Source organism: Trachemys scripta, chromosome 18 (genome assembly GCF_013100865.1).
Source record: "Trachemys scripta elegans isolate TJP31775 chromosome 18, CAS_Tse_1.0, whole genome shotgun sequence".
Taxonomy (NCBI): domain Eukaryota; kingdom Metazoa; phylum Chordata; order Testudines; family Emydidae; genus Trachemys; species Trachemys scripta.
Window position 1 is genome coordinate 4,219,509 of NC_048315.1, and position 27,777 is coordinate 4,247,285.

General features: G+C 43.5%; 1 protein-coding gene across 1 annotated transcript in view; it reads left to right on the forward strand.

Moving 5' to 3' along the window:
- Nucleotides 1–27,777, forward strand: part of VPS53 (VPS53 subunit of GARP complex) — an 87,372-nt gene that overhangs the window by 50,593 nt on the left and 9,002 nt on the right. The window contains exons 14-19 of the mRNA XM_034752955.1: nucleotides 6,186–6,428; nucleotides 8,160–8,307; nucleotides 9,392–9,474; nucleotides 13,662–13,740; nucleotides 18,644–18,792; nucleotides 24,695–24,764. Coding sequence (XP_034608846.1) covers nucleotides 6,186–6,428; nucleotides 8,160–8,307; nucleotides 9,392–9,474; nucleotides 13,662–13,740; nucleotides 18,644–18,792; nucleotides 24,695–24,764 — 772 coding nt within the window. The remainder of the gene's footprint in view (nucleotides 1–6,185; nucleotides 6,429–8,159; nucleotides 8,308–9,391; nucleotides 9,475–13,661; nucleotides 13,741–18,643; nucleotides 18,793–24,694; nucleotides 24,765–27,777) is intronic.

Below are 27,777 nucleotides of genomic sequence, written 5' to 3' on the forward strand. Positions count from 1 at the left end.
AATTTCCGCACCTCTTGCTTCCTTATTTAAAAAGGAGAGTGGCTACCATTGGATGTTTGTATTCAAATCAGGAACAGAATTTAGGCTTCTGGTAAGTTACTAGTGTGGCCTTGGGTTGGGCAAAGTTTGAAGGCCCCTGATGTGATTGGATCATGGTGTTATCTCTAGTCCCATAGGCTTGGAGCAGTGATCCATGTTGGTTTCTTGGGGAAGCAAGCTTTTCTCCCGCAATATGAGCAATGAAGACTCGGAGCATAGTCAACTGCCCCTCCATGATAAATGCTCATCTTTCATCTCATGTCCTACCCACCTATAGTTTTGCTTAATAGTGTTTTGCAACTGACTTATCCTTGCTGTGCGTGGGTTTACCCCTGTGTAAAATGGATGTAACACCTACCTTACAGGGGTGTTCTGAGATTTGATGATTTGTATAAAGATCTTCATATGAAGCGTGCTATGAATGTGCTAGGTATTATCAAATGTGTTTTCTGTCACTCCCAGCCCATCGCTTTGCTTAGTATCTGAGTCACCATAAACTATTAAAGCATCATCATCGTTTCTGACTCACTGCAGAATATTTAGAGATCCTTTGAATGGAAGATGTTCTAGCCTAGGGGCTTTCAAACTTTTCCATAGGCTTGACCACATCTTCATAGACAGTCTCCTGGGCACCTCCCCTCCCATTGGTGATCAAATAACGCCCCTGTGACAACTGCAGTGACTGATTACAGGGAAAAGTGATAATGGAAAAGTATTTAAAATAGTTTAGCTTCTTTTAATATAACTTAAGGGCTGGGGGAACAGGGAGGAGTCACCATCATGTGACCAGCCAGCTCCCTGAGGGCTACCAGAGGAGAGAAAAATGAATGGACTTAAACTGGATTAAAAAAAACAAAAACAAGGAGTCCTTGTGGCACCTTAGAGACTAACAAATTTATTTGGGCATAAGCTTTCGTGGGCTAGAACTCCACGTTAAACTAGATAGAGGCTCATGGTGGTGATATAATTATTATTATTCATATTATCCTAGTCCTAGGAGCTCCAGTCATGGATCGGAACCCTGCTGTGTCCCAGTTGCATTGAAATGCCAGGTAGCAATCCTGGGTCAGTTTTTCCATGTCCCATAAACCTTTTATGCTTTAAAAAACAAGTGCAATAGTCTGCCCTTCTGGGGCTAGATTCCACTCGCACAGCAGAACAAAGGGAAATGTCTTTTTTCCTCCCTCTCCGCAAGCTAAACACCAAAGGGTATGAACATTCCACCCCCCACCCTGCTCACTTTGGCCAATTCAATCCCTGTTTTCAGTAATCCTACCCCACCCTGCTCCTGCTCTCACATTTTTTTCCTCCTATTTTCTTCCACAGTCCCCAAGATGTTTTACATTAGCTTGATAGCTACAGACAGCAGGGAGTTCAAAGAAAAACTGCCACATTAGCCCAAAAAAAAAAAAAAGTTTGCTTTTCTGTACAATCTTTTCTCCTGGGATTGAATTTTTGAGGGATCTGTTTGATTGATATCTGCATAGGGGATGTCGCTCAGAGAATTAATTGGGTATTTGGCCAGCAAATAGAAAGGATGGTGGGACAGAAGTGTTGTTTAGTGCTCCCTTAATTCGTGGCAGAATGCAGCTGGTTCCTTTTCTGCCGGAAAATTGTTTCCATACCAGTGTGAAGAAACATGGAGCCAACATCTGTAGCAGTTTCTCAGGAGATACCTGGAAGAAAGCCTTTAAAGATTCGTGGTTTTTTTCCCCCCAAGCTTGGTTACAATTCGAATATCAGGCATCGGATTGCACTTCAGTCTCTCTGGGATATAAGCGTCTGACTCTTATGCACAACTTCTGTGAGCGATATGAATAGATATAATGTTGGAAATAAACAAAGCTATATTCTAGCAGAGCACTAGCTCTGTTAAAGTTGAGACCTGCTAACTATTAGCAACCAATATTTCTAAGTCCTCTAAAATCCCCACAGACTCAAACTGTTTTGAAAATCGCTGTGCCTTATTGTAGTCCAGCAGAGGGTTAGTGTTCTGAATGTGGGGTCACTTGCGCAAGGAGTTCCAGGGGTATCCGATAGTGTGTTATACCCTACAATTGACCTGGACTACTTCACGTTATTTGCTCCTACTACCGAGATGATGCGTGTTATCTAGATTGAACAAACTGGCTTGTTAAATACAGTGTGTTCTTTATTCATATTGCTTCATGGCCTGATATCCAGCTCTTTTTCATGAAGATTGTGCATCCTCCCATTCTTCTAATGAAGAACGAAGCACTGGCTATTAATTCTGTCATTGCTTAGCTGACAGCTGTGTCATGATAGCACTAACTAGGAACTTGTGTTAATTGCATACTGTCGTAGATCTAGAAAAAAGTACTGACGTTCTGGAGACCAGGAGAGAGAGCGAATCAAGAAAAGGGTGAGTGTGCAAATGGAAGAGTTTGAGTCCAATAGAAACAGAGTAAAATTCTGCACTTGAGTGATTTCATTGCAGTTTCTCTCTCTTATCTCGTTTTGGAAAATCTGTTCCTAACTAGTGTGCCGTTGTTTGGAGAGACTTCTCATTTGCATATGGAAGTAAAGATGTCCTGTCAGCAGCAGTCTCATTTCCAAAACCTGGATAGGAGAGATTCCTTTTCTGTCTCTCTCTCACCTTCTTCACACTTCAGCTCCTAATGGTCGGGAACAACTTTTCCCTATCTGGTGCTTCACGCTGCTGTGAGGCCAATATGTTGTTCCCATGGTGCGTTGGCAGAAAAGTGCCTATTTGTTCACAGTCCAGCTGCCATGAGTTTGCCAACTCCCAAGCAACAGCTGCTGCAAAGAATTGTCACCTGGCTCATCAAGGCCCAAAAGCACATCAGTCCCCAGGGCCGGCTCCAGGCACCAGTAGAGAAAGCATGTGCCTGGGGCGGCACATGCTAAGGGGCGGCATTCTGTCCATTCTTGGGGCGGCACAATCCGAGCGGCTTTTTTTTTTTTTTCCTTGGGGCGGCAAAAATGGTAGAGCCGGCCCTGTCAGTCCTACGCTGGACAAGACCTCCAGAATGGCCTGGGGACAAATGAGGGTGCTCTGTTGACCCTGCTGGCTCACAGTGAAGGTTGTGCGGTCCATCAGAAAAGTGACAAAACAGTTATTTGGACTAACTTAAATGCTTTAGGCACTTGTACAGCATTTGGGTCTGCAGCTACTAAAGTCAATGGGAAAACTTCATTGACATCAATAGAAGCAAAATTGAGCTTCTTGTTTACAATAACTTCCAAATGCAAATTGGACCAATGTCCACAATTAGAATTCCTTCAGCACAGGACTCTCCCTTTCACCCCAAGCCATCCATCCTCTCCAGCTTGCTCACCTGGAAAAGCCTGAAGGAATGGACGGCTTTGCAATATGACCAGAAGGCCAGCTCATTCAGTCAGTCTCTGATGTCTGAAGGGAGGGGAAGTGAATTCCAGAGTTGAGGATCCTTTGCTGACGTGGTGATCCGTGGTATTTGGCTAATGCAGAAACCTGACATTTGCCTGTGCAGCTTAGTCTTAAAACAGGCATAGTACAATAGCATTGCTTTCCCGGCCATTTCAGACCACTGTAGTTGCAGCTCCATGTGCTTGTATTGAGAAGACTTTGTGGGAGCCAGGAAATGCATCGAACTCGCTCTGCATAGCGGAGGAGAATGTGTTGTGGAGATCGAGCATATGAGGTGTAAAGAAACAAAAGCCACTGCCGTTGCTCACCGTGTCTTGGGATAGAAGAAATCAGAACAATATGGCTGCTGCCTACTCAAAGAGTCAGTTTTGTGTGCACACATGGAGCAAGCCACAGGTGCCGGGATAGAAAAGCAGCTGTTGAATTTAGTAGGATGTTTACTAGGACCAGGCCATGTCAGTTATCCTTTGAGACACTGAAGAAATGCTGCAGGCTACCGTACGTGAGCCATCTTTAGTAGGCATCAGCTCCGCTGATGCTGCAGCCCTGGCAGGAACCTCCCTGATTCTGCATCTGTTTCTCCCCTCTGTTCCCATTCACGTCTCCTGAAGGAAGAAAATCATCATCATCACAGGTTTGCATACTGCTCTAGGTGTTAGATAAACAGAGAGGAAGGTACAGGCCTGTCCCGCAGAGCTCACAGATCACTGCTTTGACATAGCTGAGTTTCTGTCTCTGGCACTTTGCTAGGCCTACCCTATCTACAGACACATCCTTGCAAAATTGGTAGTTGGCTCTCCATAATGTATTTAATTGCTAAAGGGGCTCCACGGCACAGAATAGGATCATAAGCCATAAGATCAAGGCTGAGCAATCATTCCTTCCATGTCCTCATGGCAGGCATGTTGTTTGGTTGCTTTCGGTTGCTCTGACTGCACAAATGCATGTAGTTCTTCAACTTCTGCAGCATCAAAGTGGAAGTGTCCAGTATCAGGCTCTTCAGTCCTTGATTGCAAGCCTGGCTGTGGCGAAGGCAGTTGAACCCTGATGCTGAGGGTCCATCTTCATCTGCAAGAGAAAATAAGTGTAATTCTGTTCTGAGACTGTATGGAAATTATGTTTGGAAAGGTGTTACAGGACCTTTCCTGAAGCCCAGCATCAGACGCATAGTTGAAGAAGGGTTATTGTGCCCTTTTCAGGGGAACCCAGTGCACGTGATTCTCCCAGCCCCTTTGGGTTAATTATCTGATTTGCCAGGTCTCAGGCATTGAATGTAGAGCTGGTTGAAAAGTTCAGTTGAAATTAGTCAAGGGGTTGGTTGTTTTTTGTTTAACGGAAAATTGTATTTTGACCAAATGACATTTTTTGCAGAAAGTGTCTATTTTCTGTGGAAAATTTTGATATTTTGTTGAAAAAAATGAACACCTGAAAACCCAAATATTTTATCTGAAAACTGAAACATTTCAGTTCAAAATGGCACTGCTGTGCCTCATGGTTGTTGTAGTTGAGTTGCTTTATGGTACCATTTTCCCCTATGGGTTGGGCTGGGTTTTCTGGCTGGACGACATCTACCATGATGCACCACCGCCTGGCACTTTTATGATGTATCTGCCTCTTCTTATCAAGAGGAGTGCATCATGGGGGAGACAGTCTGGCCAGAGAACCTAGACCATAAAGAAGAATGGGAGAGTAAGGATCCAAACCACAATTCCCATGAAGCACCATGGTGCCATTTTGAATGGAACTTTCAGTTTTCTGCAGAAATATTTTGATTTTTGATATTTTACTGAAAACCCAATATTTTCTGTTTGGGGTGGGGTGGGAGCGCTATTTTTCAACCAGCTCTAATGAAACCTGTCACACAGAGACTAGCAAACCCATCCGTACTCTAAGACCAGAACCTGGTATGCTAACACTAAGGTGCTGGGCTTGGAGAAGTGGGACCAAGGGGAACTCCCTTTGATCAGAAGACGCGTGTTGATTCTGTAGTGCTTGCATCAGCCATCTGCCAAGCTGAAAAGCCTTTTCTCCCTAGTGGGGTAGGCAATGAGTGAACTTCGTTGGGGCATATACATCCTATCCCCTGTAGTGATTACAGTTAGCAAAGAGCGGATTAACTCTGGTGCTCCACAGCTCCGAGGGGGCAGCAAACAAAACCATGATTGTATACAATAAATAGTCCGTGATTAAAAAGAGCTTGAATAAAAAACACACTTTCATGTGTTAATAATAATTGTTGTCTATTATTAAAGCTTCTTTAAAGGATTTATGTGTTTTCTGCACAACCAACGGAAACCATGAAACAACAAATGGCACCAATGCCGTACCGTTTTGAGCTCGTCCCTTTAAACGGCTTGTTCCACATGGCCTGATTTGGAGGCGGCTGAGCTGTGCAATACGACTGTTACTTCAACTGGTGCCAGGAATGAAACTTGAGCATAGGCTTTATGCACTTGCATTTAATATGCTGAACCTGGTCCTGGCAGGGTTTGTAATATTTTATATGTGACTGGAGAACCAATTGAAGCTGCCATTAAAATTCTGGGTACACAAGGTCATCATTCTTCCACCCTGTTCTTTGTTGTTGAACAAGCTTTGTGCTGAATGGGTGGGGACAGGAGAGGTCTAAAGCATCAGACTGCGAAGATTTGAATTCACTTGATTGGTATCATACGACAAGACATCTGGTTTTAAGCATATCTTTTTTTATTTTTTTTACCACCATATTAAAATCTCTTTATTTTCCTTGCATTAGAAATCTTGGCGAGCTGATTGACAGATTTGTCGCTGATTTCAAAGCTCAAGGGCCTCCCAAGCCAAATGTGGATGAAGGGGGAGCTGTCCTGCCCAGCTGTGCTGACCTCTTTGTCTATTACAAGAAGTGCATGGTGCAGTGTTCGCAGCTTAGCACTGGCGAACCCATGATAGCATTGACCACCATATTTCAGAAGTACCTCCGGGAATATGCCTGGAAAATTCTCTCTGGAAACCTGCCCAAGTAAGTTTAGTTTCTCAAATGCTAGGCCACAGTCTGGGGATACCGTGTGGGTAGAGATGTGTTGTAACAATAACTGGCTAATAAATCAACACTTGTGAATGCCAGCATTGCACTTTCAAAAGAAACGCGTAGCTGTGGTATGACTCCCTTATGTAAATCCAAAGTACTATTACGTTGCATTGAGAGACAGCAGGAGGATAAACAGAAGAGCTAGCGCTGGGATTTTCAGGAGAGTCTCTGGGAGTTAGGACCCTCTCCCATTATAATTCAGTGGGAGTTGGATACCCTGCCAAGAAAAATAAACACTGGAGATCTGACTTTCAGAACTGCTTGTGCACAGCTACCCCAATGGCCGATTCAGGCCCCAATTCTCCATTGCTCTACACCTTGTGTCACGTGCAAAGTGAGTGTGAAACTACTAGATAGGAAGAGTAGCATTGTACACCAACTTTACACAGTGTGAATATCAACACAAGAGGCCAAGATGTAAGGTAGTGAAGAGTCAGGCCCTTTCACATTGGGTGGTTGTATATGCAAAAGGCCTGACATACACATCTGTGCTAATCACACATGCAAATTAGAAGCCAAGTTGTACAAGCACAGTTTTGAAATCAGGGCAATCAAGTTGATCCTGATGGGATTCATATACTAACTAGTAATAAAGGTAATTTCTTTGTAGGGTTCTGAAGTGTCTTGATTGGAACTATTTTAGGGGTGTGTGTACACAAACACATAATTAATTGACCTGAGCTCTGTTAAACAGGTGTCAATCCAGTGAAGTCATTGAAGTCATGGATTTACACTAGTGTAAATAAGTGAAAATTGTCCCAGTGAATTCACTGGGAAATCGTCAATGTTAGTTCCAGGTAATGAACACATACAACTATTTGGTCTATCCAGGCTGTCTCCCGTTCTAAATCTGGGAGCAGCAGAGTGAATTTCTGAAACCAGCTAAAATGTTTTACATATGGTAGTGGGGTTACATTTAGAAAAATGGAAAGATGAATTTAACGTGTTCTCCAGCAGACCTCAGTTGCATTCTTTGAACATATGACTTTTTGTGCTCTATTTCTGCTGTCCAAGATAAATATCGCTGTCCTATTTTTTTTTTTTTTTTTAAAGGATTTGGATTATAGACAGTTGAAATAGGCAGGGAATTTCCTGACTCCCAACTGTTCTGATCCTTTGATTAACTGCTGTGTATCAACAAATCAGTAGAAAATACAGGAGATAATCTCCGTATGCTGTTATTTACTATCCTTTTAGTTACCACAGTATTTGAAATGCGTGCTAAACTCGGAGCTATATGTTGAAATCTATTAAGTTATCAGATAATAAATAGCTTATTACCATGTTGCATAATAGCTATTGAGATCTTCCTGTAGCCATTAAGCAGAGTATCGGAGCAGTTGATAACCAAGGTAGGGTTAGCCATGAAATGTGTATTAAATTTGGTAAAGTTCTAATACACTGGAATGGGCTGGATTTTCCATCACTTGAAGTCACTAAATAAAAACTGAACTCTTTCTATAAGATTTGCTGTAGCTGAAACCGAAGGGATGGGCTTGGTGTCGATATTACTGGATGAGATTCTTTGGACTGTTTTATGCAGGAGGTCAGACTAGTTCCTCCTGGCCTTTAAATCTATAAATAGTGCATTTGGTGATGTGTGTACGTGTACCAGAAAGCACAGTTGATGGTTGAGCCTCACCATTTTTGTCTTTCCCGCAGAACAACAAGCAGCAGTGGTGGACTGACCATCACCAGCCTGCTGAAAGAAAAGGAGGGCTCGGAAGTGGCTAAGTTTACTGTAGAAGAACTCTGTCTCATCTGTAGCATCCTGAGCACGGCAGAGTACTGCTTGGCAACAACCCAACAGGTGAACTTCCCTCCGCAACACCTGTAATATTGTATCCCATCCACCACACGATTATGCCGTGGTAAATCAGGCAATGAAGTACTGCTCCTTGGCCCTCAGCTGTACTAAGTAATAGCTTGTAATATTTAATTTTAAAATTAAAGGTTGCTACTCATCTAATTAAAGAAGTCGGGTTCTGTGCTGAAATTGACATAGTAATTTCTGCTGTGCATAATGCTGGGTTAATTATGGAACTAGAACATTAATTAAAACCATATTTCAAAGACGAGAGTGTTGATTTTGCTGCCCTTGCTGGATCAGAACGGTTTTGTGACTTAAACCCTAACTGGTATGTCCCTTTCGGGTAGCATTCTTTCATACTTGATACATAAACTGCTTTAATCCAGTAGAGGGAGAATCATCAAAATCCCTTCTCCCGTTATCCTTCAAGGCCTAACTTGATTAACCACATTCCTGGTCCTACAATGTAGCAGGGCACAGTGAAAAGAGGGGACACAAATGTTTCCCTCAGGCTTCTCCACCATTGCAGTTAACTCTACATTTAACGTGCTCTCGGAATGTCTTAGCTTAGTGGATGCCCTGTGTTAGCCGCCATCTTGGCCAATCCACTGGGGGTTCAACCGGGGACCACAAGAGCTAACAGCATGAGCTGCTACTGTTTTAACTAAAGAACTAAGGCGCTTTAGCTGGAGCTGTAATAGACTCGTAGCCTCTGCACATCTGGCACAAATGGGGACCTGTAATGCACGTTCATCGGTGGGTGACACACCTGGTTTAGGTGAGTTAGTACCCTAGTACGTTGTCATGTTAGATTTGTGTGTGGTACTGGGCCAGAAACTCTGCTTTTACAGCCTTGGAAGTTAACTGCTTCAAGGAGACACCACCATTGTGTCTAGAGCTTCTGACAGACAGGAAATCTCTATTCTGGATACTATTATCCACTAAGCAAATCTCAGACAGGTTGCAATAGTCTAGGACCATTTCCTGATTTAACAAGCTGGCTTTTCCAGGAGTTTAGGCAGCTAAGTTATCAATTTAGGTAGAAATCTGATGTCTGTCTGTTACTCATTTTGTCCCCTGACAGCTTGAAGAAAAACTCAAAGAAAAAGTGGACGCAAGTCTCATGGAACGAATCAACCTGACAGGAGAGATGGATACATTCAGCATGTATGTCCAGCAGGGCGTCTTTCTATAATGCTGGCAAATGTCATAGTCGATCTGTTCAGTGATGTAGGCCAGGCCAGTACTAGCAGAATGGCTGGTAGATGTAGGATATAAAATGGTAATGCCATGATGTTTAAGTTGAGAAATAGGCATTTCACAGGTGAAACAGCTGTCTCTCTCCTGGACAGCCCAAAAACACGAGTGGTATTGACCATTGATGTAGCTGTTCCCCATCATTATGGCCAAAGGAACAAAAAGACAGAGAGGAAAGGAAAGAGTGAGTTCCCATCTGGAATAACATTTGCATTTTGGCAGCTGTCTGAGATTGCTCTTACATTTCAAGAAGGAAGCCATCCTGGTACAGTCTCCTTCCTCCAGTAATTTCCCAGTGTCAATCAGCAGTATTTTCATTATTATCAAACGTCATTTCATGTGGCATAAAATGATCGTCCCAAGATGCAAGATCCTGGCATTTAAGGAACGTAATTGAGGGGGAAATTGTGATCATGCATTAAAATGATTTTTATCACATGTTAATAAGACCATCGCTGGCACCTTCCATCAGAGGACCTCAAAGTTCTCTCCAACCATCTAGCCTATGAGGGAAGTAGTCTTCTTATCCCCATCTTTCTTTCAGGTGAGGAACTTGAGACACAGCGTGATTGATTGGCTTGCCCAGGGTCTCTCACACAGTCTCTGGCAAAGCTAGGAACAGAACCCAGATATCCTGACTCTCTGATCTGTCACAGAACCACTGTTGCTTGAAATCCTAATTGAACAAGTGTTTAATCAAATTGTACACTCTTACTGATGCTTCTCGTCAGTCCTGGAGTTAAGATTCAGTAAAGATAACAAGCCCATGTTGCTCTGCTGCTACCAGCAAGGCTGTTTTAGAAGTTTTTTCCTATCTGGCTCCAGCTAAGACAATTCCTCCTGTCTTGCTGTAATGGACAAGATGACAAACAAAATACCCACGCAGGATTTTCACACTCTCTAGGGCTCCTATTGCTTCTCCAGCCTGGTTTCCTTCTGATCTGAGCAAACTCCCTTTCTCTGCGCTAGCTCTCAAATCCTAACTAAGAAGAGCGAATCCCTAGCCTATGGCTGAGGTTGGAAAGACTTTCTGTGACATGGTTGAAACACCAAAGCAAATTAGCCCGGAAGTGGGAATGTAAATTGCCATTCTGCCGTGTGGTAGAATTTTCCTAATAAGGGCAGTGTGAGGGTGCGTGCTGCATTCTGCCCTGACCAGCTCTTTTGCGTCGCCATTCAGTTTCAGTTGTGGTTGTCTCACTTGGCGGCTAATGAGATGAGGTTTTGGAAGTTGTTTTGACATACCGTTCACACATTGGCCATTTTGCATGCTTTAAAGTTAGACCTTCAGGGCTGATGCGTCTCATAGCAGAGGCTTTTAAAGGCCTTTAAATCAGAGTAGCACTTTGGCCAGTGTCCTGTCAGTGTAGGACACGCCTCTGAACCTCATTTTGATGTAGACATTTTTCTGTAACAATAAACAAGTCCCTTCTACTGGGATCTGGAGCTTAGTTATGCCCAGGAGTAAATAAAGCCATAAAATGTGTCTGGTAACACACCCCACCCACTGTTTTACTGAACGTGTCATTAGGCCTAGCAGCTGATTTTTTTCTTCTCTTTCTAATTGCATAAGAGCAGGCGAAAATCACTGGAATGCGTGTAAAGAATGTGTATTAGCAATTAGCTAGGGAAGCGTTTGTCATTGGGATCGCTGCGCGGGTTGTTTAGGAAATGACAGGAGCGTAACAAACAGTGTCTTCTTGAGGCAAACTTGAAGGATAAATTGCATCGTGGTCTGAACATGGAACCAAGAAACTCTTAGGGTCTTGCCCCACCTCTGCTGCTGCTTTGCTGTGTGATTCTGGGCAAGTCACTTCGGGATGGATTTGTAAAGGGCTTGTCCTGATGCTACTGAGAGGGTATCTAGTGTGAACTTCTTTGCCTCCTTGGAAAAGGCCAGGCTTGGTGTCTCTATGACTCGGTGTCACCATCTGTGAAACAGGGATTATAGATGCCTTTCTCACAGGGGTGATGTGGATTAATTGGTTAGTTTGTAAAGGGCTGTAAGCTCTGCATCTACGGATCGTTTGTACGGCACCGAGCTCAGCAAGGCCCCAGTTCTGATCAGGGATTCTGGGCACTACTGATCATGCACTCTGCGTTTGGTGCTGCTCGGTAAATCAGGTGCTGCTGCAATCTCATTGCTCCTGTAAGCCACTCAGGCTGAGTTTTAAAAGTGGATTCCGCCCCCCCCCCCCAAACTTTCTAGCTACTGCTCTTTACCCCAGACTCTGTGCCTGGTGACAAAGCCCTAGGTAGGCTACTAACATATGGAAGCCAGTCACGAGCTGCTTGCCTTCTATTAAAATGGTCATGTTTCATTTTGGTGCTAAACCACAACTATTTTCCTACATCTCGCTGACAGCAGACGTCCTGTCGAACGCAGACGTACCCAAGCAGTCCAGTTATCTCAATCCCAGCTATCTTGGTATTGCTTGAGCTTGTGTAGTTTCCTTAGGGAGCAAATCATATGGCGCCAACCAGATGGCAGAGAGAGACAGCAGCCAAGTAGTAATGGCCACAAGTGTTTTTGTTTTAGTGCAAATGCCACATCATTTATTTTAAAGACAACAGCCGCTTCATCTCTAATATTTTTCAGGCTTGTTTCTGACAGGCTTGCCTGTTAAGGTCACTTTTTAGAAACAAATTCTGTATTGGACAGGAGTCATCTTTCTATTTAGGGCACTGCTCCTGTCGTCTTGTGCTTTTAGCTCTACTGGAGAGATCGGACAGCTTGCAGGGGCTTTCCGGTGTTGAGTATGTGTGTGAGAGGAGGGACAATGTGGAGTGAATTGGTAGCTGGTTGATGGTGTCCATCTAGGTCAATAATTGCATTTAAATGTCTAAAGGAAAATTCCAACCCTTGAGCTGGTAAGTTGCAGAGCAGCATCTACAGAATGTTACTTATGGTGGGGGTGGGAAAGAAAGTAGAACTCGGGGTTTGTTACGCACTCGGCAAGTTCCGGTTAGGCCAGCATCGTTTGCAAGGCAAATAGCAAAACCTGATCATGGAGAATTAAGAGGTCATTCATGAAAGGCTTGAGGCTTGTACTGAGGCTAAAATCTGTTTATTTAGTGGGAGGGGGATTTGCCTTGTATACCTCCTAGCGAAAGCCTGCGGTAAAGGCACTGCTGGGCCACACGTCCGTGGGGATGATCCGAGATACAGAAGATGAACATACAATGTTCTTTCACTGTTGTTTTCGGTTAAGCAGCCTCTACAGGTCCATGGTTTTTAAGTCCAAACTTTAGTGTAGTGGGGTCAACTATGGCTCTAAGTATTATTAGTAATTTTTTTTTAAAGTCCATGGTTTAGCATGTCCTATAATTCTGGAGAAACGAGAACAATGGACTGGTGCAATTCTAGACATGTCATAAATGACCCATCTGCTGTCACCCTGGCAAAAGGAAGACAGACATTCAGAACTCGTCCAGATGCAGTGTCTTAGCTGCATTATTTAAAAGCTTTATTGTAAGGTTCTCTGGTTAATATGTGAACAACAAAATATCAAGTGGAAGCCATCCCAATGCTGCATAGTATAGAACTGCCTATTGGAAATGAAATTTTAATTTTAAAAAGACCGGATGCAGTTTTGAAACAGAATCACAAACAGGCTTCAAGGGTGAGCTCTGCCCCCAGTGCTGGATGATTTAGTCATTGGGAGTGACACATGTACATATGTGCTGGAACTAGGAGCACTGGGGGTGCGGCCGCAGCCCCTGGCTTGAAGTGGTTTCCCTCCTATACAAGGTTTTCAGTTTGGGTCAATGGCTCCCAGCACCCGCACTATACAAATTGTTCCAGCACTGCTGCCCATGTAAGTGATCTGGCACATTACTGGGATCCCATTCCCCCTCTGTATGTCAAGGCATGGGGTGAAAGGCGGTCTCTGTCTAGATTATATCACATCTGCTAGCTCCCCTGTAAATGGCATGCAAAATTTCCTGGGTTCTGAGAAATAAAAATTCTAGCTGCGTATCTCTTCACAATTCAGTACAAATGTCACCGGTTTTTTTCTCCTTTAACGTTCAGAGAAGTCAGTTTTGGCACTGGGTTGCTGAGTACTATCGTAATGCCTGTACTTGATTTTTTTCAGCGTGATCTCAAACAGCATACAGCTGTTAGTGCAGGACTTGGACGCAGCCTGTGACCCGGCCCTTACCGCTATGAGCAAGGTAGGTTTTAAAAGAGGTAGCCTTAAGTCATGCTTTGCAGCTGTTGCTCAGTGACACTGTTCAGTTTCACTCGGGATTTTTCCTTTGCCCCATTCTGAGAGTAACTGTGTGGTGCCGGCTTGGGTTTTAAAGCTGCCACCACTTTATAGCTCAAGTCGTGCTTCGTTTCCAGATGAACTTTTGTGTGACTCCAGTAAGAGCTTCTGTTTTCTCACGGCTAAATAAGCCACCTGGGCAATAGAACGCTGCCAGTGAATGTTCATCCCTGTCCTTCCTTTTAGCTCTCAGTGCTCATGGGAATCTTTGAGATTGGGAGAAATTTGATTAACTCTAAATGCCATATGCCCTTTGTGTCTCACTTTCCCCTCCACACCCTCTGTCCAGGAGCTTTCCCAAGCCTTTTCTAATGCTGGCCTGTGAACTGTCCGTCTGGAGGTACCCAAAGGGCAGTATGGGGCTGGGTTGTGCCCTGTTGCTGCTCTGATGCTCCCAGTTACATGTGGCACGGTGCCTAGAGAGGCCAGAAGTCCGACCTTTCTTTGTGAGTCACCAGCTCTTTTGGGTTCTGTGGCAGTTGCATTGTTCTCTTTCGCTCCTCAGCCGAAACGGAGAGCGGTGTTTGTCTTGCCAAGGTGTTGTGAAAAGCCCAGGTTGCTTTAGGCAGAGGTGAGGACGATGAAAGTAGATTGACCTATGGGTTGGGTTTTCTCTCAATTAGAAATTTTAAGCAGAGGTCTCCATTTTGTAGCATTGACTTACTTCCTAACTGCCATGAGTTTTAATAGCATTCTGGTTCGTGATGTGTTCCAGCTGCAACTACCCTCCACCCCCAGTTAGAGTGTGAGTCGGAATGCAGCTGCTAACAGAATTTGTACATGTCCCAAGTGGAAAGAGAAATTTTTCCAGGAAAATAACACTATGTGGGGGAGGGGATTAGCACTTCAGGTGTTGCTTATGTGCCCTGTCAGTCCCTTAGATGCTCCTACCCCCACTAGGACAGTATGTCCGAATCCCTGAGCTTGGGTTGTTTATACCGTAGCAAAACCGCAGGACTGGGAAAGCAGCAGCTGGTCGGCCATTTATTTTTGTCTTTGGAACACCAGCAAAATGAAATCCATGTGATGGGAATGATCGGCTATAAACAAGCTAAGCACTGCGAAACTTGCTAAGTAAAAACTTGTCATTTGCACACCCATTCCTCCATTTGCAGCAGGCAGGCAGTTGCTTGTATGCAAGTTTTACTGGAATTTTGAAAGAGCTGGATTTGATGTAAGAGATTTTTCTTTTTTTTTGTTTTTGTTTTTACTTTCTCAAGACCTATTTATTACCTCTCTAGCTGAATAACAAAGACATTAATATTTGGAAGAGTAAAATTTCATTCTGTTTTGGAGTAATGAAGGATGTGCCTATGAATCCACTCTTATTTTCCTATAATATGAATACATGTCTGTTCCAGAGGTATAGTTCAGAGCTTTTACTGTAGATAAACCCTCAGAAATCTGCAAGGCAGACTATTCTGGGCTCTTTTTAATTCTGAAACATGGCTGTTTTCTTGGGAAATAATTTGTTAGCAATAGAAGCGCATTATGAAATACCCAAGCATCTAAGCATATCTTGGTTTCATTATTCATAGAGATATTTCACACGGAAAATAAATAATGTGAATATCCATTTCAGACGGAAATGGTCCTGGATTTTCTCTTATCATGAGTATTTTGGGAAAATCTTAAATGAAGATAGGACTCCACCTTCCAAAATGTGTATGTAGCCTTTGGGTATCATCTTTGCATCTAAGTAGATAGTTACTTTTAATAACTGCTTCCATAGCTATTGTGGGACACCACTTACGTTTTATGATGTTTTCTCCTGGCCCTTCAATTTTAGAGGTGGTATTTATAATTATAATTGGAATGCTCTAAGTATATGTGGTGCTGCGGAAAGGCATAAGGACTGCACTATCCAAGTGCTTAATCTGACTTGGATAAAAAGGGTACACTGGGGAGACAGTCAGCTTTGGGAGAGTTCACGAGAGAGGTGGGTTTGAAGGAAGACAGGGATGTTGTTGGATTTGGAAGGCTCTTCAGGTGCAGAGGTAGCATGAAAAGATGTAAAGAAAGTGAGAAAGAAATGAAAGTAGTTTGGGGACATCCTTAGGAGTATAAGGAACATATGGGGCTGGGTGGTATGGAGAGATTTATTGTATCAACCAGAAACAGTATGTGATGGTAGGTACCTTAGATCGGTTAGACAAGGTGTCTTTGCCCCTAATGGCTGATGGCATCATTGTGAAAGCCAAAAAGTAGATGGAAAACCGTCTTGAAAGTGAGGATAAGAAACTTTACTTGGATGCAGAAAATGAGAAGAGACTTAGTGAAAGGCTTCAAATCGGGAGTGACCTGTGTGATGAGTTGGAGAGACTCTTTGCGCAAGGGTATGTGCATGTGTCTGTATAGAACGTACACCAAACACTCATAATACACATCTGCCAGCAGAAAAGCTGCATACAGCAGAAAAGCTGTGATTTATAGTGCTGACATAACTCACAAAGCTGAACATTTCTCAGTGAAAGGAACAAAACTTGCAAAATAAACACTATTGCAATGAAGTGACCACGTTGCTGTAACATGAACTGCCTTCATCGGAACATTTGTTATACATTTACATAATAAAAAACAAGGACTTCTGCAGTTCTAGTTACATAGCAAACCACCCGAGTTTTGCTGGTGGGTTTTTTTAGGATCCTTTCAGAACCCCTCAGCACAGTATGCTTTTATCTGTGCAATTCTCAGTTGCTCATCCCTTATTCTCACATTGTCACATTTTCTCTCTCTCACACACACATGAGTTGAGACCTTATATTTTTGGTTGTTTATGTACAATACCAGACAAAAACTATCTGGGGATATCCCAAGACAAACACAAATGGAAAAAACACTTGAGTCCTGAAGAGTAAATTTAAAATGACAGGAGAAAAGTTACCCTTTACCAGAAAAATTGGGTTCATATTTCTTTGGATGACTTTTCAGTATGTGTGCTCACTATTCCTTTCGTTGCAGCTACGGTTGTCCTATTGAAAAATGTGCACACACAGCTAATTTGAATTTTACATTTTGATAAGATTGTTTATCAGAATTGCTTTAGGAATGAAACCCAGCAAAACAAATTGTCTACAGCTGGGGGAGGGAGGGGAAGTGTTGCACCATCGGCTAAGCAATACTCTTATGATTGTTCTGGATGTGCTCTGTATATCCCGACCATGCGTTAATTTAAAATTACCATCGGTGGGGAAGATGTGGTGCTGGGAATGTGTGAAAGTGCGGCAAGGAAACCATTACTAGGTGTATTTCTTCAGATGTGGTGGTTGCTGTGAGCAGCTGAAGAGCAGTTGGACTAGTCTGAACAATCCCTCCAATGGGAAGTTGGCAGAGTAAGTGTTACAAACTACTGAACAGGCAGTGAGAAAAACATCCCTCTTGCCTACTGAGTGCATGTGTGTTTCTCTTCAGTTTTGGTAACTTAAAAAGGCTTTGTAGGGGACGTATGTAGACTCTGCCACTAGACACGGGAGATTTGGCTGCTCTAACCTACTAAGTCACCTGTGCCACTCATAATTTGCATGGAGTTGAATATGGAAAGTCATATGGAACAAAGCATCTGTAATAAGTTAAAAATATCAGGGGAGCAATACATGCAGATCTGGGGCTTAGGCAAGCAAATGCATCCCTCAAAGGAAACACAAATAGTTGTATCTTTCTTCCCCTCAAACTAAGTCCAGTTTTCCATCCTGATTTTCTGTTGTTCCAGTCGTTCATAATTCATCTTAATGGCTTCCTTGAACGTTAGGGCCGCGGTGCTAACCTGGAACCATAATGCGGCATGGAATCATGAGTGCTTACCATTACTCAGTAAATGTACGGTAAGAGCACTAAGCAGCACCTCTTTGGACATTCTTACTCCTCAGGGGAAATTGCTATGAACAAAGATGTCTTTCTAGGGACCTCAAGACCTCAGCTGTTCACCTCCTTTCAGAAGGTTTCTGCTGTTTGTTTTGTATGTTTTGAACGTTATCAGAGCAGTCAAACGTCTTACTGAAGGCAGCTATTCAGTTGTACTTTGACTGAAGGTCTAGGAAAATGAGAAGGGGATGGAGTCGTTATTCTTTTGCTGTTGTATAGTTTTATGTATGCATTTCGGATGAGCTGAAGTCTTGCATTCTAGCCTTCCACACCAGTAACATTGTGAGGTTTGCTGTCAGCTGAGCTCATGTGGAATGTTTCTGAGTTGCACTGGCTTTTTTATCTCTTTTCCATCTAGCTGTCCTCAGCCTAACCTGTGGTAATGCTCCTACTTTGATACAGGCATCAAGCCTTTTTCCCATCTTGCAGTCAATTTCTGAAAGGCCCAGAATCAGGCTTTATGGGAGCTGTTGAAAAGAAACTTTCAAACAGGCTGGAGTGTCCCCATAACTTACACCAAAAGCTGTTTATCCCTGTGCTCTACCCATGTACATGTGCACACCCTTCCAAAACCCATAAGCATTGGTACGTATTCCCACCTCAACTCTGTATTTTGATACATTAGGGCCATTCTAGCTCTTCTTTCTTCACGTCTTCTCTATTGTTCAACAGGCCCTATGGTTCTTAGACAACAAGTAACTAAGTTGATGAGAAAATAGGTCTTAGTTTCTCTGCCAGGGGTTTGGTCATCAGTCGGCTGACACAGAGGGCCGCCTGGTTAAAGGATTATGGTAACTTTTTCCAGGAGACTTTCTACGGAGCTTTGTAAAGGCTGGATTGGTAAAAGCCAGTGCTCACTTCAACACTCTACACTGCTGTGTATTTTTACATTGTCTAAAGCCTAATGAATTAAGAGGTCTTTTTTTTTTTTTTCCCCCCTTGTGCAGATGCAGTGGCAGAATGTGGAGCATGTTGGTGACCAGAGTCCTTATGTCACGTCCGTTATTCTTCATATTAAGCAGAATGTTCCCATCATCCGTGACAATCTGGCCTCCACGAGAAAATACTTCACTCAGTTCTGTATTAAATTTGCAAAGTAAGTCACTGCCTGTCCCGGCGTTCTCTGGTAATTCTGATTGTCGTTAGCCTGGTTATGTACCTGCCTTTTAGTACATTATATCAGTAACTTTTGACACATAGGTCAAGAGCTTCCCAAGTCTAGGGGAATGGGGTCACCTGCAGCTGTCCGTGAGATTGCGAGGTGCTTCCATTCCTTGTCTTGAGTGTCCTGCTGAAGCAAATTTGCTCAGTCGTCTGCATGGATTCCTTCTCACGTGCCCGGACCAACGGTAAACTATTTGAATGATCGCTGGAGCACTGCTTTCTAAGTGCAGAGATTTCTGGGGTGGGCCTCTGCAAAAGACCAGTTTTGAGTGTCTGTATGTGGAGCCCCAGTGCAGGAGAGGTTGACAATCAGCATTTGGTGGATATTTAAAAGAACACTTCAGCTTCGTTATGGGAATCTCTTTTCCTTGGTATAAACCTGTGCCGGCTCCCAACTCTCATGACAATTCTTCTCCTTCTAATCACACACTTTTTAAACAACCAGCAGGCTGCGAAGCTGCATTTAACTAGAAGTAAACACACAGTGCACAATCCTGTCCTAGAGCTGCTTATTTGTGCAAAGACAGTGATCAGTACAGACTGGAAATGTACCTCAGGTATGTGGAGCCTTTGTGATGATCTGCTTCCTGGCCTGTCCATGCTAGACAGGTTAATAGTGATCGGAGGATGCAGAGAATAAGGCTGGCCTTTTTGGAGTTCAGGGCCCAGCTCCCACTGATTTTCATTGCAGTCGAGTGCCCACCTCTCTTAGACGCCCTTAAAAATCCCAGCTTCTGAGTCTTTTTGAGAGCCTTTTTAGAGCCCTGTTTCTTAGAGCCAAATGACCTTTGAAGGGATTATGGGCAATTTCTTTTAAACTCCCTTGTGTTCGTCTGAGACCAATCAAACACTGCAGGCCTATGACCCAGGAAAAAGCTCTTAAAGGCCATGGTAGCGACAGCTACTGGCTGTCGAGTTCTGCATGGCCAGCCCAGCAGAAGACATGAGCGGGAAATGCTGCACGTGCCATATTTCATACTTAAAAATACCTAAACATTTCATTCAGTTCTAATAAGCTAATCTCTCCAAAGTAACTTGCAGTTACGGTGTGGCTGTTAGAATCAGAGCTTCAGTTTCTACTTCAGCAGAAAAGGATGTAGTGGAAAGTCTTGAGAGCTATTAGCTTCTTCAGCAGGGCGGATGGCCTGAGAGTTACACTCCCTTTTCCGTCTCCGGGTGCTCATTAGTTTGCATTAAGAAGCAGTTACTGATCAATCATATGATAACACTGCCCATAATCACTGTTCGAAATGCTGTCTCTGAAAATTTATTGCGCATAAGCCTCCTATGTGGTTACATTTGAATTTTATATAGCTACCATGGTGATAAATGAAAAATCAGCTGTTCACAGCACAGTCTAATACCTTGGCTTAGTTGCCTCCTTTTAAACTTTATTGTTAAGCACATACCAAGTGAATTGTGGATAAAGCACCCGGCTCTCCCATCTGGGATGAGTTCAGATCTAAGCTAGAATGAGTGAGTGGACCAAAGTTTGTTCCTTGGTAGATCTTGGAAAACTGCAAAACTACCACTCAAAAGACCTCTGACTAAAACTGTGGACCTGCTCCAACGTCCCTTTAAGTTGAGAGAAAGTCCTGCTGTCTTCACAGGGCTCTGGATCAGGCCCTGCATGTGAGAATTCAGCTCCTTTCGTACTCCTGATGATGATGATTTTGCCAGTAAGACTTGCTTCTAAACAGAACCAGTACACTAGTTAATGATATCTTGATCTTTCTCAGCACCCATGTGACACTTTAATACCGACCCATATCTGGGTGCCTTTAAGACGCTCAATCCCTAGAGTATTAACGTTATAGGCTGGTCTGTCTACTAGACATTGTACCTTTTGTGTGCTACACAACACTGAAAATCCTGTTTGCATTTTGTGTGTGAACATCTGTATCTTTTTGCACCGGCAGCCACTTCTTAAATCTAATTGTATTGCACTAGGGCTGGTTTTGAGTTACAGGACCACAGGGCAGATAAAGTTTCTAAAGTTGCAGAACTTAAAACCAACTCAAGAAATTTGAGCCAAATTTGGAGGAAGAAAATTCCTCACCAGGGACTTGATATGTCTTTCGGTGTATGCTATTTTTTCCCCTTTTTGGCCAAGACTCTCATGCTCCCAAAATAGACTGGGGTAGTTGAAATTCAAGATGACACTTAAGAGCAACACTAATGAACCCCTCTCTTACATTCTCACGGGTACCTAAATCACTCCCCTATTAAATACAAAATATAGTGCGGCGGAAGAGGCTTCCACATCTGTATGAACATTTGCTCAACCTACCTTTGCAAGTTGCAAGGAGATTTGAACGGGGGATAGAAACCCAGGCGTGTGGTAAGGCTTTTAAAGGTAATTATCTTTTCCTCTGCCCCAGATTGGCTCAGTGTTAGCTACATACTGTAGAATGTTGTGGATAATTAGAGTGAACGTTTTCCTAATGACTTGGAGGGACTTTGATCGGGCATTCAGTGAGAATTACATGAAAGAAGATTGTGACATTCAGGCAGCATATGCTAGTGCTGAAGCAGCCTGAAGTAAATCTTGTTGTTTCGGAGACAGTGGCTGATCTGAACATCAGAGGGTTATTTAAACCTAAGAGATTCTCTATTGCTAGTGACTCAAGAACAGCTGGACGCTTTGAACAACATTCTGTAGCAGCTCATCTCTAAAACGAACGTACTGTGGTTGCATATCTGTCTGTCTTGCTTAGTGAGGTATTGTGTTTAATGCATCATCAGTGCAAGGGATTAGGAAAACACAAGCTTGGCAATGCTACTCCTGTTGGATGGGAGCCTTTCAAGTGCTGTGGTTTCTGTTTTCAGGCTCCTAATCTGTCTTGCTCTGCTTTATTATTACCTTGGGGACTAGTCTGCTTGTACAAAGTGTTTGGTTATGATTTTACAGTTCAAATTGTAAATGAGTTGTGGCATTAAAATGTAGAGCTCTGAGTACAGTGGAGCACATTTTTCAAAGTGCTTAAACCATGCGCAGAGAATATGCAGTTGAATAAATCTATATTCCTCTTATTGGGACTGTCTACAGGTGCTAGAGGGGAGTCGGGCTTTGGAGCTGACTTTAGGAATTGTGCTGTCTAGGCCTTCGGAGACGAGAAGCTCAGATGAGCTGAGATTCTTGGTCATGCTGCAGCACTCTTGATGGCCTCTGCCAGCCAGCACATAGAAGAGGGGTAGTGTCACTCATCTTGCCCACCCTGCTGGACATGAGAAGCTGTTTCCAGTTAGACAGGGCATAATATAACATAACAGGCAGCATCCAGGGGTGGAAAGGTCACTCCATCCCCCCTTCTGTGCTCATTGCAGGGAGAGCAGGTGGCCATTCTCTGATGCCTCGAAATTTTCACGCTAAGCAAAACCTCCCCTATTGAAGATTATGGCTGGACAACTGAAAGGGGGAATCCTTGGGTCATGTGAATGCAGATTCCCTACCTGAAATGCTGCAGAATTAAGCAATGTCACTGTCTCCCATATGCAACGTGAAAGTCTTCGCACCAGACCTGCCCTTGGGTTAGACCAACATGTGAGATCAAAGATGCATGTAATCTTGCACGCTCCTCCATTTGCAGTGAACCGCTGCGGCCAGAACTGCTACCGATTGTCCGTTTTATAGGCTCGCATGAACTCGAGCTGTTCTTGGCTCTCTCTAATTGGCCTTTGGGATTTATTTATACCCCTGAAAAATGGACTTATGAGACCGATAACTTTCATCCCTGCCTTAATGCTTTCCTGCAGTAGGGGCTGGTGTTTGTTTTCCTACCGTTGTTTATGCCGAGTTGCCAAGGCTCGTTTTCTCAGGTGGCCAGACTAGAAGCCATTTGGGGGCAGCCTCGGAGCTTGTTCTCAGTAATGATTTTAAAATTGTTCCCCATTGAGGCTCCCCTCCCATCCAGGCAAAGATTATTCCTTGTGAGAGGCCATGGCCATGAGTTGAAAAGAGAGAGGAGAAAATTCTTCCGTTGAAAGAGCTGCTTTCTTTCAACAGTTTTTTGCTCATGTAATGAGTGCTTTGCATGTGCTGCAGACACACAGCTTGTGTCATTCTGACCTGAGTAAGGGAAAGAAGAAATTACCTGGCGAGAATAACTGGTGGCAGGACAAAGAGGGTCTTGGCCAGGCTGCTTCCTTCGCGGGATGGAAATAAATCGCTTGACAGATGCAAAGGGAAAACCAAACTGAATTCCAGTGACTGCAGTAAGTGGAGCTTTCTGCAAGGAGAAAGAAAACAGACCAATGCAAACAAAATACAGGACTGAGCCGTTAAAGCCTAAACCTGTCACTGGGTCCCAGACATAGGACAGGAAACATGAGACATGCAGGTGTTCAGCCAAATGGAGACCAGGTGAAGGAAGCCAAGTAAATTACAAATGAGCGAATAAGAGGAAAAGGGAGCGTTAGTGATGTGGTCCTACCAAACTGCTCATCAGGGTCCAGATAACTTCCTTTTGCTTGTGCTAGCCACTCTCCTTGAGTTCGGCTACTGAATGCATCTAGTGCAGCTTTTTGGTTTTATTGGGAAGTATTGTGGGCCTGAGTCTGAATTGCCTTAAGGCCCCTTTACATCACTCTGGCAGCGTAAAGGGGCCTTAAAGAGGGTGTTACTGCCGGGGTGGGGTAAAGGTAGTGTAACTCGGTGGTGTCCTGTGTAGCTTGGCCTTTTGATTGTCAGCACATGTAAAATTCAGACATGCGTACAATACTGAAACATACACATCATGTGTCTTCTGTGTACGTTTTAGTTTTGATACGCTGTGGCATAGACACTCTAATACCTTAACCATGTCTTCTGGACTGAGGGGTCAACCACTGAGATCCCACCTTTTTTCACCCTCAAAACACATACCCAGATGTAGCCCGTTGGCAGTGTTAGGGAGGGGGCTGATGAGCCCTAGAATAACCATCCACCTGCTGGGAGACCATCCCTCAGAGCAGGGGGCTTCAGAGGGTGCCAGATTGACACGGAAAAGACATTTAACATTGATAAGACTTTTCCTTCTCAAGGAGGGGAGAGGGGAGAAATTCTGTTTCCATTATAAAAATCACCACCTACAAAACCTAAAATCAAGAAAAAAACAGAAACTTAACCCAGAAAATGTACATCCTACCATGTATCATTCAGGGTGGGCTTGTGTTTAAGCACTGAACTGGGATTCAGAAGATCTGGATTCAGTTCCCAGCTCTGCTAAAGACTGACCATGTGACATAAACTCTGGCAGCTTCTTTTCCCTAGCTGTAAAATGGGGATAGTAACGCTGCCTTTCTTCCCACCTTTTGTCTTATCTGCATGGACTGTAAGATCTTTGGGACAGGGACTTTCTGTCACTTTGTGTATATGTACAGCACCTCAGACAGTGGATCTCTGATCTTGGTGGGAATCTCACGGTACTTCTGTAATAGTTATTTTTATGTATATATAGTATTTCTATATCCTGTATGGAATAGATTCTTGTTATAAAGATGCTTTCACTCCATGAATAGTTTTGTCCTGGTGTTTTGATGTTTATTATACTTAACTGATACGAACTGACACTATAATATATTACTCCATTTTCCCAGAAATACTTACGTATAACATGTATGTGGCCTCCAAATTAACTTTTAGACCAGCATGGTTAAAGAAAAAGAACTCTACTTCACCTATTTGTATATTTAAAAAAAATATTGTATGCTCAGAATCCATTTGAGAGCTGTATGCACTTGCAATGCCATAATGGAAAATCCCGATATATTTTGCACAGTGTTAGCTTACGATTTTATGTGACTGAGAGTATTGAAATTCGAATATGTAATTTTGGTACTCTTCTTCTCCGCAGCTCCTTCATTCCCAAGTTCATCAACCACCTATTCAAGTGCAAACCGATTAGCATGGTGGGGGCAGAACAGGTGAGACAAATTAATTACCTCCTGCTGTAGAGCTCTCAGCTTCATGGTGTCTGTGTATCGAATTGCACAGAACTAGGGCGTTTATTGCTAAAGAAGTGGGGTGTTGGTGGTTATGCATGGTCTGAATTTCAATACAGGTGAGTGTCCAGTGATTATTTTAGGGCTTTATGACCAATGATATCATGATACATTTTGGGGAGTGGGGAAGTGGGATACGAAAGATTGCCAGGCGCCAGTAGGCAGGGTGGTCTAGGGTTAGATCAGGGAAGAGTTCAGGTTCCGGGTTTTGTTTCCAGCTCTGCTGCTGCTTCACTGGATGACTTGGGACAAAGTCCCTTCATTTCTCTGTACCTAAGATTATCCTTGCATAAAATGGGGATAGTGGAGTTCACGGCACCTGCCTCACAGTGCTGCAGTGAGGTGTAATTCTCCTAAAGGGCCTGGTGAAAAGCACGCGCTCGGAGTGAATGGTTATTTATGGCTAAAGCTACTGTAGGAAGTACAGGTGTCCTCATGGGAAATAAAGGTAGCTTGTGTATCCAGGATCCTCCCTGGGTAACCCACCCAACCTCCCAGCACTATCTATTGTGCTGGCCACCTGCAGTCATGCGAACACAACCAGAGGATGATGGAAATTGAAGCCTGGGACTCCTCTGTGATTAGCTCCCATCATCAGAAGGGTTGGTGCAGAGGCATCCCTGGATGGCTGTACCAGATGTGCCCCCACGCTCCCAAACCAGGTCCAACACAGCGCTTAAATGGTGCGGAGGGCCCTGCGCAATGGTGAATTTCATCCGTTCTTCATCTAACTGTCCGATCTTGAAAGGGGAATTGCCGCAGAAAGCGCCATGTGGCAGGTGGCGATTCCACTGTAAATTGTATTGGCTGCTGTGGCTTTTCCAAATCCAGCCATTTAAAGACTGAAAAGCAGAGCAAGGGCTGCCAGAGTGGGAAGGCAAAGCCGTTTGCATAGTAAATAGTCTAGAGACGACCCAAGGCACATTGGTTTGTCAGCCTGGAAATGGAAGCTCGGCTGCAAACATTGCCTCCTTAATGGAGAGAATTCTGATCAGGGCCGGAAATTGCCTCCAACTCAAAGCCAACAGCTCAGTTCTGACTGATTGCCCCTGCCTCGAAGTGCCCAATAATGAGTCAATATCCATAGCATTCGTATTCGTTTGTGTTCCTAGTCCCCAGACATGGCCGTGGCAAACAAACCATGAAGGCGATTGGTTCGGAATGTTGCATTGTCATTTGGTTGTTGCTTTTCTAAGTGCTGGAAGATTTGTGATGATGTAAACATCTGCTAGAGAGCTGCTCTCTTGGTTTCTTTTATGACTTAAATGCAGAGTGTATCAGGTTTTTAAGTTAGTCTCCTTTTGAGAGAGCAATTGAATCATGATAACATGGCTAGATTCATAACAGGGAAAATATTGTGTGACTTTGTAAAGTTATTTTAGTTAGAGTTGGTAGAACCTGTTTTCTTGAGAACAAGAAGTTTCATTTAATCTTAACTAGAGAGATACAGGTGTGTTGATGGTGTTCAGAACAGTTCCTGAGAGACTGGCTAATGTTAAAGGAAGAGGAGGTCGTTTTTATTGTAGTCTTCCCACCACCTGTATGTGCTCATTGGGGAATTGCTCTCAGCACTTTTGACCCTGGTTACACACTGCTAGAGCAGCCCTGGCTTTTGAAGCGTCTCAAGTGCACCGCCCCTGACCTGTGTGTAGGTGTCTGTATTTAGTAGTGGGAGCTGAGGGGGAATGTTTCACAATGAAACGTCCAAGCAACACCCTGCAAGTGGCTTTTAAATAATGTAAAGTTTGTAACCCAATCCAGCAGAAGCCTTGGACTCCTACATTACAGCCAGAATTAACCCTGTTGTGCCTAGGTGCTGAGATCAGTTGCTGATGACATGCTGTAATAATAATAGTAAGATTAAGAAAAATAATGGAAGTGTGAGAGAAGTTTTTGCCTTTCCTTGGCTTTGTTAGCTTGTTTCCCAGCTAGCGTTTTGTTCAAACAGGATATTAAAACGTGGATTGTGTAGATCCCTGTTTGTATTTCCTTTTATAGCAGTTTGGGGAACAAAATGCTGCACATAAGTGTGGGTTGCTGCATTAGACCATGACTGGTTTTGGAGCTGTGAACGGCTTATTGTGAATGTAGTTTAAACAAAAAACGACATCCTTTATAGGGCCTGGGGCTAAGAGGTGTAGCTCCCAGCGGTGCCATTTGTGGTTTCTACAGGTGCTTGCAGCATTCTCTCCAGTTTTTTGCAGCATTTCTCCATCCTGCATACCTGAACCTGCAATGGAAATTCCAGCTGCACGCACAAGCTGGTTGTGTTCATCTGATGGGTCTTGGCTTTTTATGACGCTTTTAAACAGGCAGATGGAGGCCTGACGTGGTCTGGTGGCTTAAGATGGACCATCGCAGCCGTGAGTGAGTGAGAAGGTCTGGTTGGGAAGGGTTTGGGGAAAAGAAGATTGAGGAGTCCTTTTAGATGCTGTGGGGACCTAGGAGGAATGTGATGGGGGAGTGAGACTGAGAGGAAGAGTCCAGTGGGTAAGAGAGGAAGATCAAGAGTTCTGGGTGGAGAAAGGAATTGGAAGAGAGAAATATTTGTCAGGATGTGACTTTGGACGCCTCAATTTTGGGTGCACCGCTTGAAACCCCCTTTAAAGGGTCCTACTTTTCAGAAAATACTCGACTCCCACTCGCTGAAAACTAGGCCCAGTTAAAATGTCTCAGTTTGGACATCCAAAATCTAAGGCACTCAAACTCACTAGTGGGTTTTAAAAATCCTGACCTTACTCTTAATCCACGCGCTTCTAAAAATGTCTGTCTGTCTTTTTTTTTTTTTTTTTTTTTTTTACTATTGTGTAGTTAAAAGCAGCCAAACTGATTTAAAAAAAAAAAAAAGTTTTTAAAGGCTGAGAATTTGTGCCAAGGTACAGCCCAAAGCAGATTTGTTTGCATGAATTCCTAACCCACTTCTGTACAGGTTTTA